General features: G+C 42.2%; 1 protein-coding gene across 9 annotated transcripts in view; it reads left to right on the forward strand.

Annotated features, from left to right (window-relative positions):
- The window catches only part of DIS3L2 (DIS3 like 3'-5' exoribonuclease 2), a 346,474-nt gene that overhangs the window by 238,102 nt on the left and 93,388 nt on the right, over positions 1–14,984 (forward strand). For all 9 annotated transcript variants that reach the window (XR_007405942.1, XR_007405943.1, XM_049101307.1 and 6 more), the window contains 2 exons: positions 531–643; positions 13,805–13,912. Coding sequence is in view for 7 of the 9 variants with exons in the window: in XM_049101307.1 (XP_048957264.1) it covers positions 531–643; positions 13,805–13,912 (221 nt within the window). In the remaining 2 variants the exon portion in view is untranslated. The remainder of the gene's footprint in view (positions 1–530; positions 644–13,804; positions 13,913–14,984) is intronic.

Below are 14,984 nucleotides of genomic sequence, written 5' to 3' on the forward strand. Positions count from 1 at the left end.
TATCACCAGGTCCATGGCTGAGAAGAGTCCAGGCCACAGTGCACAGGGCTAGGTGAGAAGGGGCAGAATCAAGGAAGGAAGGCCAGGTATAGGGCTCGACGTGAAGGCTGTGGTCAGAATGGACAGGAGGAACAGAGACTTCAGAAACAGAATCCGTGGGAATCAGAGATTCATTCATTTCTAGTGCCCTGAAAGGGCTTGTTCACCATCCCAAGTGAGCCTGCCTTTGCAAGTCAGCTGATGTTTACAAACACAAGAGGCCTTTAGAAACAGGAGACATCTTGCGAAGATGGTTAATGTTGTTTCTGGAAGATAAAAATCTCACTGTCTGTTAGTGTATAGTGAGGAACATAACCATGCAAATCACTGGGGGGGGGGGGGGCAGGTGGAGAGCCCTGCAAGACTGGAAACAGTGACCCACACCTCAGGTCCCATGGCCTCTGAGAGTGCGCGCAGTCCTGGGAGTGATTCCCGGGGGGAATGGCCCTGCCTTCCATCCCACACTGATCAACTTCCTTCTGCATTTACAGGCAACTTTGAAGTGGGGGTTCATATCGCGGATGTCAGTTACTTTGTTCCCGAGGGATCCCCTCTGGATAAAGTAGCTGCTGAGAGAGCTACAAGTGTCTACTTGGTTCAGAAGGTAAGTCTCCCGTTTCTTGGATTGAAAGGCATCCTATTTAGTCTGCCCCCTTTGTTTCTCTTTTCTTACCAAAAAAAAAAAAAAAATCATGAGGAACAGCAATCTCATCTGAATATCTTTTCTCACATCCAATGAAATCTTTTAAAAAAGGTTTTCTTTGAAAAAGTTATTTCCCCTCTGTGGTTGCATGTTTTTCTTATATATTTAAGATGAACCAAACTGAAAAAAAGATACCACAGCAAGACGCAGGGACCCATCTCAGGTTTCAGATTGGTCCTGCCACCTAAGTCACACAGACAGGTGCTCATGTTCAGAAAGAAATGAGGAAAAGTAACTGCTTTCAAGCTATTGTTTCAAAGTGGGGCTTTGCAAAGTCAGCCCACACAAGCCACAGTTTTTTTTTTTAAATGTTTCTACAACACAGCCACATGCTGTAATGTGGCACTATAACGTCTACGACATTGTCACACTATGACAAGAGAATGGAATCAAATGCCTTTTGAGAAAAAGTTTCAGGCCCTTTTCTAATCTGCTTCTGACCTGCCCTTTACAAGATAATCTGGAACCTCAGAGATGGAAAAGCATTTCACCAAAGATGTACAGATGACAAATAAGCATGTGAAAAGATGTTCCACATCATATATTACCAGGGCAATGTAAATTAAAATAACAGTGTAATACTACCTAAAAAAAAAACAACAACCCAGGAACGATTCAGTACCCATCCACTGTAGAGTGAACAAGTAAATCGTGGTAGATTCGCACAGTAGAACTCTAGAGCAGTGAGAATGAACAGCTGCCTGACAATGAATGACAACTCCACACACAAACATGGTGGAAGAAACCAGGCACAGGTGCACCCACTGTAGGGGTCCATTTGTGTAAAGTTCAAAAATGGGCAAAGCTAATAGAAGTCTGGATAGTGGTGACCTTTGGAGAAACAGAGCCCAAATGATGAAGGGACTGCTAACAGTAATTAGTACCCAGATCACTAATTACATGAGCTTTTACAAGAGTGACAATGCACAAGCTTTTCCTTTATAACTTATGCACTCGTACGTGTATTATACTTTAATAAAAATGTTTTCATTTTGAAGCTTTTGGGGGGATGACTATTAGTCCACTCTGGCTCCTTTTAGTGTAGGAACCCAGTCTACTCAGACAAAGGAGCCACTCAAAGACCAGGTCCCTCACTCATAGCTTGGCTTTCCTGAGAACACAGCTCTGATATTTGTACATTGCTTACACTTAATATAACCCATGTTGGAGACATCCCATCCATACCTCCTGCCCAAAAATGCAGTAGGCCAACTCTTGGCCTTTGCCTGGCCCAAGGCTCCTGACAACAGAGATCAGACTCCAAAATCCCTTATATCTACAGAACTGTAATGTTAAGATGGAAAGAGAAACAGAAGTGGCAATCTCTTAGATTTTCAAGGCCACAGAAAGTGAATGAATGTGAATTGTTCTCCCCATGTAGAAAAATTTAACTCTGTCATTCAGATTCAAATAGTTAAGAATCCCAGACACAATTAGAGGTTCTTCTGCTAAGCAGGTGGCTTTCTCTTATCTAGGTTTTGCATTCTCCTTTTATAACCAGGAATTCTCTTTCAAAATCAGAAAATGGAAAAATAAAATTGGGTTAAATAACAAAGCACATTTCCTTTCCTATTCTCTTTACTTTGGTTTCTTGATTGCCGCAGTTCTAGAATTTCCCTTCAGGACTGCAGAGTTGGGGCTCTGCTCCTGAGCTCTAAAAGTGCGGAGCTAGGTGGCAGAAGGGCCCATGTGCCCCTGAGTGGCTGTGGGCTCCCGCTGCCCGCTGCCCAGCTCGGCCCCCAGCTTGGCTGGAGCAAGTGGCGCCAGCCCACAACCTTGGACAGCAGAAGCTGTGCATTCTGGTTCCTTTGAACCACTGCTCTGACCTTTCTTCCTACTCATTTTTGTTTCTTAAAGGACTGTGTCCAGGAACTTTTCTGCTGTTTTCACTTTTCTTTGCCTGTAAAGGTCTTCTTAAAAGCTGGATGAGCTGCTTTCCTCTTCCTCCAGATTCTCTGCTTTCTCATTTGGCAGAATCAGTTCTCCCAACTTAATCAGATGGGGGAAGGCATGCGTGTGTTGGGGGTGGAGGGCCGGGTGGTTCCCACCTATGGGGAATGCGGCCCCAATTTCTTTCCTTCAAGCGCTGCTGGCTTATAAGTAACTGATACCAGAATTACAGTCTAAGCTTGATTTGGGGAATCATCCCATAGATCAAGACTATACAACAGATGTTGGGTCCAGATTCCATTTTACTTGTCTTTAAAATGAAATTCTTTTTGTTGGGATTTTACTTACAGTAATAAGTATTTGGTTATTCTCAGTAACAATGGAGTGTACTCAGGAGGAAAGATAAATTGAAATATTGCCCATTTAAGTCCCATGAAAGGATACGCTCTTTCTTTTCAACAAAAATTAGGCATCTGTTCATTTTACCGACAGAGGCACCCAGGCGCACTTTGGCATCTGTTCGTCAAAGGGACAAGTGTCTACCTGAGTTCAGGCCTGTCCTTCTCAGAAGGACATGAAATCTACCCAGTGAGTGTCTCTTGTCTTCCCTGAGAGGGAAATACAATGAAACTGTAAAATGTAAGGTCATTTTTAAAAATAAGTGAATTAAGTTTTAAAAGTAAAAGAAATGCTAAACAGTTGAAACCTAAAGCTAAATTGTCTGCCTGTTGGCCCCAATTCTCATGTTATTTTAGGTGTGAAACAGCTCAAATGAAAGTTCGCCCATAAATCTCTACGATATTTTATTGGTACTGCTTTATAATAGAGATCAAAGATTGGGATTGGAAGCCTGTCTTAACGTGGAGTCCAAAGAGTTTTAAGATGTTCCTTTCTGACCCCAGCAGGTTGTCAGAGTGTTGATGTTTTGTTAATGTCCAACTGTGTAGCAAAGAGTTGATCAAATTCAGAATTCATGGAAGTGTTGATATGAAAAAGAAAACTCTTTAAACAGAGATGTTGGCTGGCAAATGAATTATCTCTTTCCTTTTGAGTTGTTTCAGTGTGCGAGTGGAGAGCTAGCAGTACCTTACTGTTAAAACCTCGAAGTCCTCAGAGAAAAGGAGAAAAACTGCCTAAGTTCTCAGGCTCTGACAGCCAATGAGCTCCAAGGGTGTGAGGGAGTTTGGGAGCCAGCGAAGGCCTGGGCTGGAAGGGGCAGAGGAGGTCCCTGCTGCCCCTCCCAGCTGGGTCACGGACATCTAGCTCCCCTGGGCTCTGGGAGCCCCCCTGTCACTGCCAGTCCCTCCTGATCCTCTTGGCGTGGATGGTTGATTCTTCCCCTCTGTGGCCCTTTCCGTTGGTCACAGGGCTGTCCTGGCTAACCCGTTGCTGAACTTGGCCAGCCTGCCCGCTGTGGCTTTAGCAGATGTTTCTGCTCTCTGAGGCTAATATAAGATTTTATAGTCTTGTTGGTACCCCCACCCAGCTGCCTTGGGCAGTGGCGTATTTACCTAAATGATCAGTTTCTCTCAGTTCTCCCAAGCCCTGGTCCAGAATGCTTAGAAAGTCAGTGTCCTGTCACCATGTCCCTTTTTTTTTTTTTCCATGACCAGCTTTTAAGCTGTATTCTGACCCAACTTTGATGCTGGCCTGAAACATACTTAAGGAGACCAAGCACCTTCTAAGTGCCTTACCTTTCTTTCTCTGCTGCCTGAAGTGCTGCCTGTCTTCATCTGCTTCGTAGTTGTCGAGGATCCGCTGTGTACCAGGTGGCAGGTTTGTAAAAGTGGGGGAGATGCTGATCTTGCCCTGGGGAAGCCAGAAAAGAAGGGTCATGTAACAAGCACAGTATGCTGGCCATGTGCAGGTACAGAAGGACTGCCAGAGTGAGGAAGTATTAGGGAGGAGAGAGAAGGTATACCTGCCCAGGTTGGTAGTAGGAGAGGAGCTTCCACAAGAGCCAAAATGGCTTCACCAAGCTGTCGATTTTTTGAGCAATGTCTCAAATTTTGAGTTGAAAATTTCTAGGTAGACATGTGAGTGGAGAGGACATTCCAGGCAGCGGCTCGAATAAAGCATGGGATGCGCAAGGAGCAGGATGTAGTTTAGAATTGCTGGGGTAGAAATTGCAGGAGGAGCCAAAAGATGAAGCTATAACAAGAAGCCTGAAGTGGCAGGCTGAGGAGGATGGACTTCATCTTGAGGGCAATTAGGGCAGAGACATGGCCCTCTTTGTCTCAAGTAGAAAATCACCTCAGCAACCATGTGGTTGAAGAATAGTGAGGCCAGAGGGAGAAAAACTGTTATAGATACCAGGGCCCTTTCTTTCCCTCAGCCAGGCCCCTTGAGGCTTTGAATAATGACCCCAAAACACACAGGGATTTTTTTGCTCACAGAATTGTAGGAGAGTTTATCAACTGGACCCCAGGAGAACTAGAGCAGTAGACGTCTTCAGCCTGGTATTAAAATGGACATCGTGAGCAAGGATGTCTGTCCACCTGCATTCCCTCCCTGTCTAGCACAGCAAAGAGTTGAACTAAGCAAATAGGGGAAGTTGGCTTCCCCCTGTCATCTTTGCTTTCTCCTTGGAGACAGGGTCTGGATGCCCTCTGCCAGCTTCTTGTTGAGAGCTCTTGGCCACCATTGACCATTGACCACTGATCACAGAGGGTCCAGACTTCCCCGGAGACCATGCCACCCCATCCAAGGTATTTGGACCTTCCCTCATGAGCAGGACAAGCAAAGAATAAAATTACCAAATTCAGTTCATCAGCTATTGAAAAGATAAAGGCCATGTGTCCTACTATAAGTGAGATTGCAAATTATCATGGGGCAGAATAGAGTAAGAAGTTGCAGAAGTCTGAAGAATAATAAGGAACTCTGCCCCAGAATAATTTCTACTCCAGATCTCGGCTGCTGGCTTAGGAGACTTTTAGAATATAACCCAAGAGAGATGAATATGTCCATACTAAAAGATGGAGAGGAAAGAAGACTCATTGAGAGAGATTTAGATGTAAAACCTACAGGACCCGGGGACAGATTCAATGTAGCAGGAGGAGGAGAGTGGAGAAATCACGAGAGAACACCCAGTTGTGTTCCATGGGAGAGATGTGTGTATATGTGGTTTTGTTTTGTTTGCTTGCTTAATTTAACTGGTAGCCAGATGCTGCTCTTATTAGAGATAGGAAATACATCACAGCAACAGTTGCAGGGAAGAAAGTGCTGAACTTTGTCTTCTTCATGTGAAGTTTGAAGTATGTGTGGGACGTCCAAGTCAAGGTGTTCGGAGGACAGGGTAGTTAAAGGGATCTGGAGTTATCAGGAGATGCAGGGCTGGAAATGTAGGATGGATGGGACTTGTGTATCCATGGAAGTGCAACCCTAGGGGTGAGGGAGCCCCCGGAGAACACGTTCAGGGAGAAGGAAGGAGAACAGGGGGCAGAGGGTGAGAGCACTAACATTTAAGGGGCCAGCCGAGAAGGGAGTCCAGTGAGGACCAGTGCAGCAGGAGTCTGAGAGTGCCCACTAGCTCTGTGTTTCAAAAAATATATGTGGGGCAGCCCAGGTGGCTCTGCAGTTTAGCGCCGCCTTCAGCCCAGGGTGTGATCCTGGAGACCCGGGATTGAGTCCCACAGTGGGCACCCTGCATGGAGCCTGCTTCTCCCTTTAAACAAAAAATATATGTACCTAAAACATGTAATATTTTACCTGATGTCTGGTCATTTATGAGTGCACAGAAGGAAGACAAAGGTTTTGAACCAATATGTTAACATTGTTTATTCTAAGGCATGAGGCCTCACAGTTTTTATATTCTCATGTTTTGGTTTGTTATCACCTAAAATTCCTACCACAAACTTATTTTTGTAATTTAAAAATGTCATATTGAGGGCCACCCAGCTGGCTCAGTCAGTAGAGTGTGTGACTCTTGATCTTAAAGTTGTAACTTCGAGCCCCACGTTAGATATAGAGATTACTTTCTAAAAAATCTTAAAAATAAATAAATAAAAATAAAAATGTCACATTGAGTTGAGAAATGAAAGGAATATGTGAATGAAAATAGGAAGCATGGGGATGCCTGGGTGGCTCAGCATTTGAGCGTTTGCCTTGGGCTCAGGGCATGATCCTGGGTCCTAGTATAGAGTCCCACATCGGGCTCCCTGAAGAGAGCCAGCTTCTCCCTTTGCCTATGTCTCTGCCTCTCTCTCTGTGTCTCTCATGAATAAATAAAAAAATAAAATCTTAAAAAAAAGACTTGCCAGGGTTGAAATTTAACCTTCAAAAAAAAAAAAAAAAGAAAGAAAATAGGAAGCATGAACTATGTTGAGAGCCTTAATGACATAAAGAGGGACATCCAGAGTGGGAGAGGGGAGTGTTCTTTCCGGTTGCTAAGAATGGGAGACTGATCCTGTGATTATGGTCTATGGGAAAGACAGTGCAGAAGATGTAGCCGATGGAGAAGCTTTGGCAGGGCGGGGGTGGATCAAAGCCCAGACCTTGCACAGAGAGGACACTGAGCTCCCAGGGGACTGAGGTGCACACATGCAGAGCTGAAGAGGGGTGTTGGGAGGAAGGGGCTGGAAGGGTGTTTGGGAGGGGCTGAGTCCAATGGTCTCTGTTTTCTCTGTGAAGACAAGAGTTAAGAGAGTCTTGGGATGGAGTCTCAGGGCTTGGAGGAAAGAACCAGCCCCAAATGAGGGAAAGGTCTGCCAGCCTCCAGTGAGGTAGGAGCTGAGCCTGGCTTTGGGGACAGGGTCCAGTGACTGGCTGTCACTGCTCAGCTGTGAATTACAAACACAGGAAAGGCAGATCATGGGACTGACCGTGGGGCTGTAGAGTTGGGACAGTGGAAGTAGGGGAGTTTGAGAACTTTGAGGGACTTATCCCCGGGGTCTGTACCTTGGAGTGAAGCTCATGAGCACAGTGCAGACCCGACTCGGACAACCGTCCAGGGGCTGGGGGATGCATAAGTGGTCGGGTGACGCTAATGACAGCCAGCAGTTTCTCAGCCCCCAGAGGGACTTTCTTCTCTTTTCCACTTGCCCACTGTTTTCGGCACTCATCACCCCTACCTCCGAGTCTCCCCAAGCACTGTGGCAGATACCATTTAGCTGCTGAGCATGTGGAGACCACATGCTGTTGTACAGGTGGGGCTCCCCTGAAATAACAGGACTTGTATTTGAGGAGGCAGCTTATTGGGAGTGGCTGCCTGTCTCTCCAGCCCTCCTCCCATGGGGGTCCCTGCTGTGTTATGGACTTGACACACGTGCCAAGTGTGTCAAGTGGGAATGGAGCTCATTCCCAGTGACCTTGGCAGAAATCAGGCCCAATTTATGAGAGGCCATGGATATGCCAAACCATAGAAGGATTGTAACATCGTCATTCCTTCACCTTTGAAAGAGAAATAACTGTCCATTTGTAAAACTATATGCACATAAAGACTGTTTTCTCTGAATACCATCTAAATTCTGCTCCATGATCTGCTGAAAGTTATTTGAAAGAAATACCCTTTAAAAATTAAAGATAACTATACTACCTGAAAATGTTTTAATGTTTAGCTTCTTCATAAGCACTTAGGTTATTTGGCATCTGAATATTAAAATGTTGTCCTCTATATAAGATATAAGGTACCAGGGTGCCTGAGTAGGTCAGTCAGCTAAGCATCTGCCTCCAGCTCAGGTCATGATCTCAGGGTCCTGGGATTGAGACCGGAGCCAGGCTCCCTGCTCAACAGGGAGTCTGTTTCTCCCTCTGCCCTTCCCCCCTGCTTCTGATCGATCTCTCTCTCTCTCTCTCTCTCTCTCCCTCCTCCCTCCCTCCCCTCCCTCTTTCTCTCTCCCAAATAAATAAAATCTTAAAAAAAAAAAAAAAAAAGATACAAGGTGCCAAGCAGTGTTTATAACCTGGGCAGCCACTGAGTTATAAACTAGTTAAAAACTACTGTAGTAGTTTTTAGGAGAGAATAGTCACAGCTCTTTATCTTATACTTGAAATACCAGCTGTCTATGAAATTCTTACGTAAATATGTTTAAGTAGAAGTCCACTATGTATTTCATAAAATGTTTTATGCAATGCAATAAATAGTAAACACAGAAAGAATGATTCATTTTCTGGACAAAAGTCAGTCATTTGCAGACAGACTGCCTGCTGTGTGTCATTCCTGAGGGTGCTATGGTGTAGAGGAAGAGTAAGGCACATAAAGAAGCAATTGGGGTGTGCTGAGAGCTATAGAAATGTCCCAGAAGAGCTGAGAGGGTGGAATAAGTGACCGACCTTTCAGAACTGCCTCAGATCCTTTTTGTAAGAACAAAGGTGGTGGGGAAAGTATACAGAACATTGTACATCCTCCCCCAGGGGAATCTAGATAAGCCTTTGAGGAATTATGATGAGCCGAATCTTCAAGGATCTGCAAAAGTTGACCAGATGCAAAACATCCAGAAAGATGTCTCAGCAAGAGAGAACAATTTGGCAAGAGTTAGAGCAGTCAGCAGGTGTGGCAGACAAATGGTGTGTAGTGAGCACCTGGCTAAGCCAGGTGACCAAAGGACCTGCTGGACCATGGGCTGGCCAGTGAGCTGACTTGTATTGAGCATCTTCAGTATTGTTTTACCAGTAAGGAAACTGAGGCTCAGAATTACACTAGCTTGCCCAAATTGTACAGAAAGTGATGGGCCCAGGATTAGACCTCATTCTGGCTTCAGATCCTTCACTTTCTCTTGCGTTGTGCTGCTGATGAGTATGGACTTCACTCTATTGGTTGCTGATCTTTAGACTTTTTTTTTTTTAGTGGTAAAGGCCTTTTTGAAAATAAAATCTTAATCCCAAACTACTATATAAGAACAGATCAGTTCATATTTCATTAGCTTAAATTTCTTTCATATTTAAATGTGTAACTAATGAGATCAACTGGTGAAAGCAGTGGCTTTCTTTTTAACTAAGCTCTTTCATTTTGAGATAATTTTAGACTTAACAGAAAAGTTGCAAAGACAGTATAAAGAGGTCCCACATATCCTACACCCAATTCCCCTCAGTGTTAACATCTTACAGTAGTACCTTGGGACATTTGTCCTAAGAAGCTGATATTAGAATATTACTATTAACTACAATCTATACCTTACTTGGATTTCACCAGATTTTCCACTAATGTCTTCTTTTAGGGTTCAGTTCAGGATACCACATTGCATTTAGTTGCAACAACTTTCTTTTGCCAAACACTAAAACATGAAGCCAGGAATTGCATTATATTCTCATACGCTCAGCTTCATGATTCACAATTAGATAGTTTCTTGAACACTTTGAAGAAACTCTAGCTATATATAATGAAGTATTAAGTCCTGGACTACAAGCATGCAGGGTGAGTAGCCTACTACCAAAATAAAATTGGTATAATTACCAGCTAATGCAACCCAGAGAAGAATCCTAGAATGCATACACCACAAATTTGATTTAGTCTGTCTTAGCTTGGGCTGTCTGTCATACAATATGGTATTGACTAGGCAGCTTAAACTACAGACATTTATTTTTTTCACAGTTCTAGAGGATAGAAGTCTTAGATGAAGATTCCAGCAGTTTGGTTCCTCATAAGGACTCTCTTCCTGGCTTGTAGATGGCCGTGTCCTCACATAGCCTTTTTTCTGTGTCTGTGCAGGGTAGGGGGGAGAAGGGAGTTACCTCTCTCTATTGGATCATGACCTCATTTAACTTTAATTACCTCCTAGACTCTTCCTCCAATGCAGTGACATTGAGGGTTAGGGCTTCCCCCAAAGGAATTTGGATGGGAGAAGAGACAATTCAATCCATAGCACAATCCAAAAGCTGAAGCGATGGGAAATTTTTATGGTTCAGTCACAAGACAGTATGGTATTGAGACTTTCTCCATTTTACACCATATGCTTATGCAGGTAAAATTGTATTATTTAGTAAAACACTTAATACTTGGAAGACAATGTTAAATATATAGGTCATATTTTAATACTCAATATTAAATAAGTTAAAGAAAATGTAGTGTCATCTGAACAGAGGATGCAAAAGCAATGGCAAGAAAAAAATTTCAAAAGTGATTGTGTTATAAAAGCTGTTACCTAAGCTGTTTTCAGGTGGTCATTGGATTTTACATAGGTGTTAAAAAGAAATACCACATCCTTCATAATAATGCCACGTAATGCCATACAATTATTAATTATTTGTTACTAGTATAGGCTGTGAGTTCTAGAATATACTTTTCCATACAAAATGTTACTTACTGTATTAAAACAGGGTACAGGTACCTCACACAGAGTAAGAGGCCACTGGAATTATTTTGCTTTTGCTGACAAACTTAACTGGATAACTTTACCTCAACTAGTGCAGTTATCTCTCTTGCCTACTACCTCTCAGTTACTTAATGCAGGGTTACAGCATTACCTGTGTTATGTGTGATTGATACTACGATTCAAGGAGTCAACGGCCAGCATGAATCAAGGGCTATTCCTGTGGCTATTTTTAGTTTGGAAACAGGGTGAATGATGCTGTTAATCAAGAAAAGTACAAAAAAAAAAAAAAAAAGAAGAAGAAAAAAGAGAAGTACAGGATTAGGAATAGATTTAAAGGGAGGAGAGTGAGTCTAAAGTGTCTTCAGGGCATCCAGGTAGAGATACAGTCTTCACCTTGGGAACTTTAGAGAAAGCAGGTAGCATTCTGAGATAGCTGTGAAGTCATCATTTGAAAGTAAGTTGAAGAAGGTTGCTTCTCAGCCTTTTGGCTAAGATCAAGTGAAAGTAAGTTGAAGACAATTTTTCTTTTTTTTTCTTTTTCTTTTTTTTTTAATGAAAGAGAAGGTATACCACTGGATCAGTTTATTACGGACTAGAAAGATCAATAAAGGGCAGCCCCGGTGGTGCAGCGGTTTAGCTGCTTGATCCTGGAGACCTGGGATCAAGTCCCACGTCGGGCTCCCTGCATGGAGCCTGCTTCTCCCTCTGCCTGTGTCTCTGCCTCTCTCTCTGTGTGTCACTCATGAATAAATAAAATCTTTAAGAAAAGAAAGAAAGAAAGAAAGAAAGAAAGAAAGAAAGAAAGAAAGAAAGAAAGAAAGAAAGATCAATAAAGAGAAGAAATACTTTAGGTTTAAAAAACTACAATATGAGTGACTAGTTGACTGCAGTATTCCTCTAGGAAACTGGTGATATTTTATTGGAGTATCTTGTTAATGTTCAAACAAGAGATTTGGTCAGTTGTGATATTTTCAATCACTAAAGTGTTGATTCTGCAATTTTACTATAATGAAGTCCCATCACGAATTTACACTCAGCCCTTGGGTTCTTTGATTTATCCCAACTTTTTTTGGTAAATCATTGACAAATATAATTTTATATATTGAAAGTGTACAATGTAATTATTTGAGATACATGTACATTGTGAAATGATTGCCAATATGAAGACAGTGAACACATCCATCACTTCACGGTTAGCTCTTTTGTGTATGTGTGGTGAGCAGATTTCAAGTGTGCAACACCCTATTATTAACTGTAGTCACATTGCTGTACCTTAGATTGTGAGGACTTATTCATCTTATAACTCAAAATATGTGCTATTTGACCTACATCTCCCCATTTCTCCTCCCCCTGGCCACTGCCATGTAAGTGACACCATACAATATTTGAATTCCTCTGTCTGGCTTATTTTACTTAGTATAATGCCCTCCCAGGTCCATCTATGTTATCACAAATAATAATATTCCATAATGTATGTGTATATACACATTTCTTTATCTGACAAATGTGTCAATAGACACGTAGGTTGTTTTCATGTCTTGCTATTCGGAATAACGCTGCATTATTCATAAAGAGCACTGATATCCCTTTAAAGTACTGATTCCATCTCCTTGGGGTATATACCCAGAAGTGAAATTGCTGGATCAAATGGTAGTTCTATTTTTAATTTTTTGAGGGACCTCTATATTATTTTCCACAATGGCTACACCAATTTATAGTCCCCCCAACAATGTACAAGTGTTCTCTTTTCTCTGCATCCTTACCAACATTTGTTTGTTTGTTTGTTTGTTTTGTCTCTTTGGTAATAGCCATTCTAGTAGATGTGAGATGATTTAGAAATTAAGAAAGCAATTCCACTTACAATAGCATCAAAAACAATAAAATACTTAGGAATACACTTAACCAAGGGATGAAAGACCTGTGCACTGAAAACTATAAGACATTGATGAAAGAAATTGACAAAAGCACAAATAAGTGTCAAGAGAGACACCCTGTGTTCTTGGATTGCAGGAATTTATATTGTTAAAATGCCCATACTACCCAAAGTTTTCTACAGATTCAGTGTAATCTCTATCAAATTCCAATAGTATTTTCCACAAAAAAAAAAAAAAAGAAAAAGAAAAATATATCCTAAAATTCACATGGAGGCATAGAAGCTAGCCCCGACTAGCTAAGAGCTATCTTGAGCCAAGAGACCAAAAAAACAAAACAAAACAAAACAAACAAACAAACAAAAAAACAGGAGACAAAACTGGAGGCATCACATTTCTGATTTCAAACTATATTACAAAGCTATAACAATCAAAGCAGTATGGTACCAACATAGAAACAGACATATAGACCAATAGAACAGAATAGACAGCTCAGAAATAACCCCATGTGTGTATGGCCAAACTAATCCTTAACAAAGGTGCCAAGAGCATACAATGGGAAAAGGACAATCTTTTCAATAAATGGTGTCAGGAAAACTGACAGCCACACGCAAAGAATGTAACTGGACCTTCATCTTACACCACACACAAAAATTAGCTTGAATTAAAGACTTAAGTATAAGACCTTGGGCTCTTAAGTATATAGTTCAACTAGAATAGTAGTATCCAAAAGTACAAATCATCCTTGAGTCTAGAGCTTCAGTTTTATTGTGTAGTAAATAGTAGTTATTTTTCAGCTGTAATGTATTTTTTCCCTGGTACTAATTCTTACCTTTCCAGTTCACATTCCCATTTCTCTAGAGGCTCGTGGAAAAAGTACCAGATGTCATGGTTTTTCTGCAATCTTCAGGGAAAGAAGCTACCTCCATCCTCAGCTTGTTCCAGAAGCCCAAGCTGTTCACCAAAACTCTGCCCTCCGGGCTGCTCCCAAGCCTGCGGTAAACTCCTACAGATTGTAGGAAGGAGCTCATGGGTCTGTTTTCTGTTTGCAGGTTGTCCCCATGCTTCCCAGGCTGCTGTGTGAGGAGCTGTGCAGCCTCCATCCCATGTCTGACAAGCTGACCTTCTCTGTGATCTGGACACTAACCCCAGAGGGCAAGGTAGTAATTTACACCCCTGACTATTTCATTCAGTGCATCCTGGTGCCGAGCTGGAGTCCCGTGATGGGGGGATGAGGGCACTGTAGGGGCAGTTGCCATAGAGAAGAATGGAAAAGAGCCCCCTGCCTCTGAGGAGCTGCCAGTCCATTTAGAAGGCCAGACTAACCTTAAGCATTTAGAAACAAGTTATTTGTTTCTTATCATTTATCAGGTGAAGGAAGAAATTGTGTAAACAAAGTCAAGTAGGGAGGCTCAGTGCAGGAGATAACATGTATGTAAAGGTGAATGTGGCTTGGCAGTGGCTGGAGGAACATCCTGAGCTGCAGCTAGGACAGCAGACCCTATTTTAGGGAAGACATCTAGGGAAAAGGTTGTGAGTTTGGGTAGGTTTTGGGGGGTGGGGCATCAAACTGTGAGGAGCCTCAAATGCCAGTCACAAGTGAAGTCTGCATGTTAGGGTTCTTCTGAAGTGTCATGAGAAAAGTGACATTTTAGGAAGATTAGTGCCATAGCATTGTGCCGGTGACCTGGTAGTTTGAAGATAAATTGGCACAAGGTTATGCCATAATCAAGCCCATGGTAATGAAGCCGTGGATCAAGAACAGAAAAGAGAAAAATGTCAGCAAGCATTCCCTAAAGATAGGGCCTAAATAAGACAGATAAATAGAAGATAATTCCAGGAAAAACTGGTCTCCTCCCCACAAACAGAAACAACCCTAAACTTCCAAAAATAAGGCAATGATTAAGTAAGATAGAACATTCTGTAGAATGTGACGCAGTTACTAAAGCTGTGACAAGGACCATGTAAGAGCATAGGAAATGTTTATGCTGTGATATTAAATAGAAGTAAAAAGCAGATATTTAATTATAAAGTGGTTCCAAATAAAGATGGAGGATCAAATACCCACATTTACTTTCATTCCCTCCCAAAACCTCACTAAAACAACAGTGAAGAAAATTTTTTTAAGACATAAACCCACAAGGACAAAGAGAATGGGAGAGCAGACAACAGCAACAAAATTTTGGAAGCTTGGAAGCAGATGGATGAGTGGTAACTGACTTAGCAGTCCTG

Source organism: Canis lupus, chromosome 25 (genome assembly GCF_003254725.2).
Source record: "Canis lupus dingo isolate Sandy chromosome 25, ASM325472v2, whole genome shotgun sequence".
NCBI classification, from domain to species: Eukaryota; Metazoa; Chordata; class Mammalia; order Carnivora; family Canidae; genus Canis; species Canis lupus.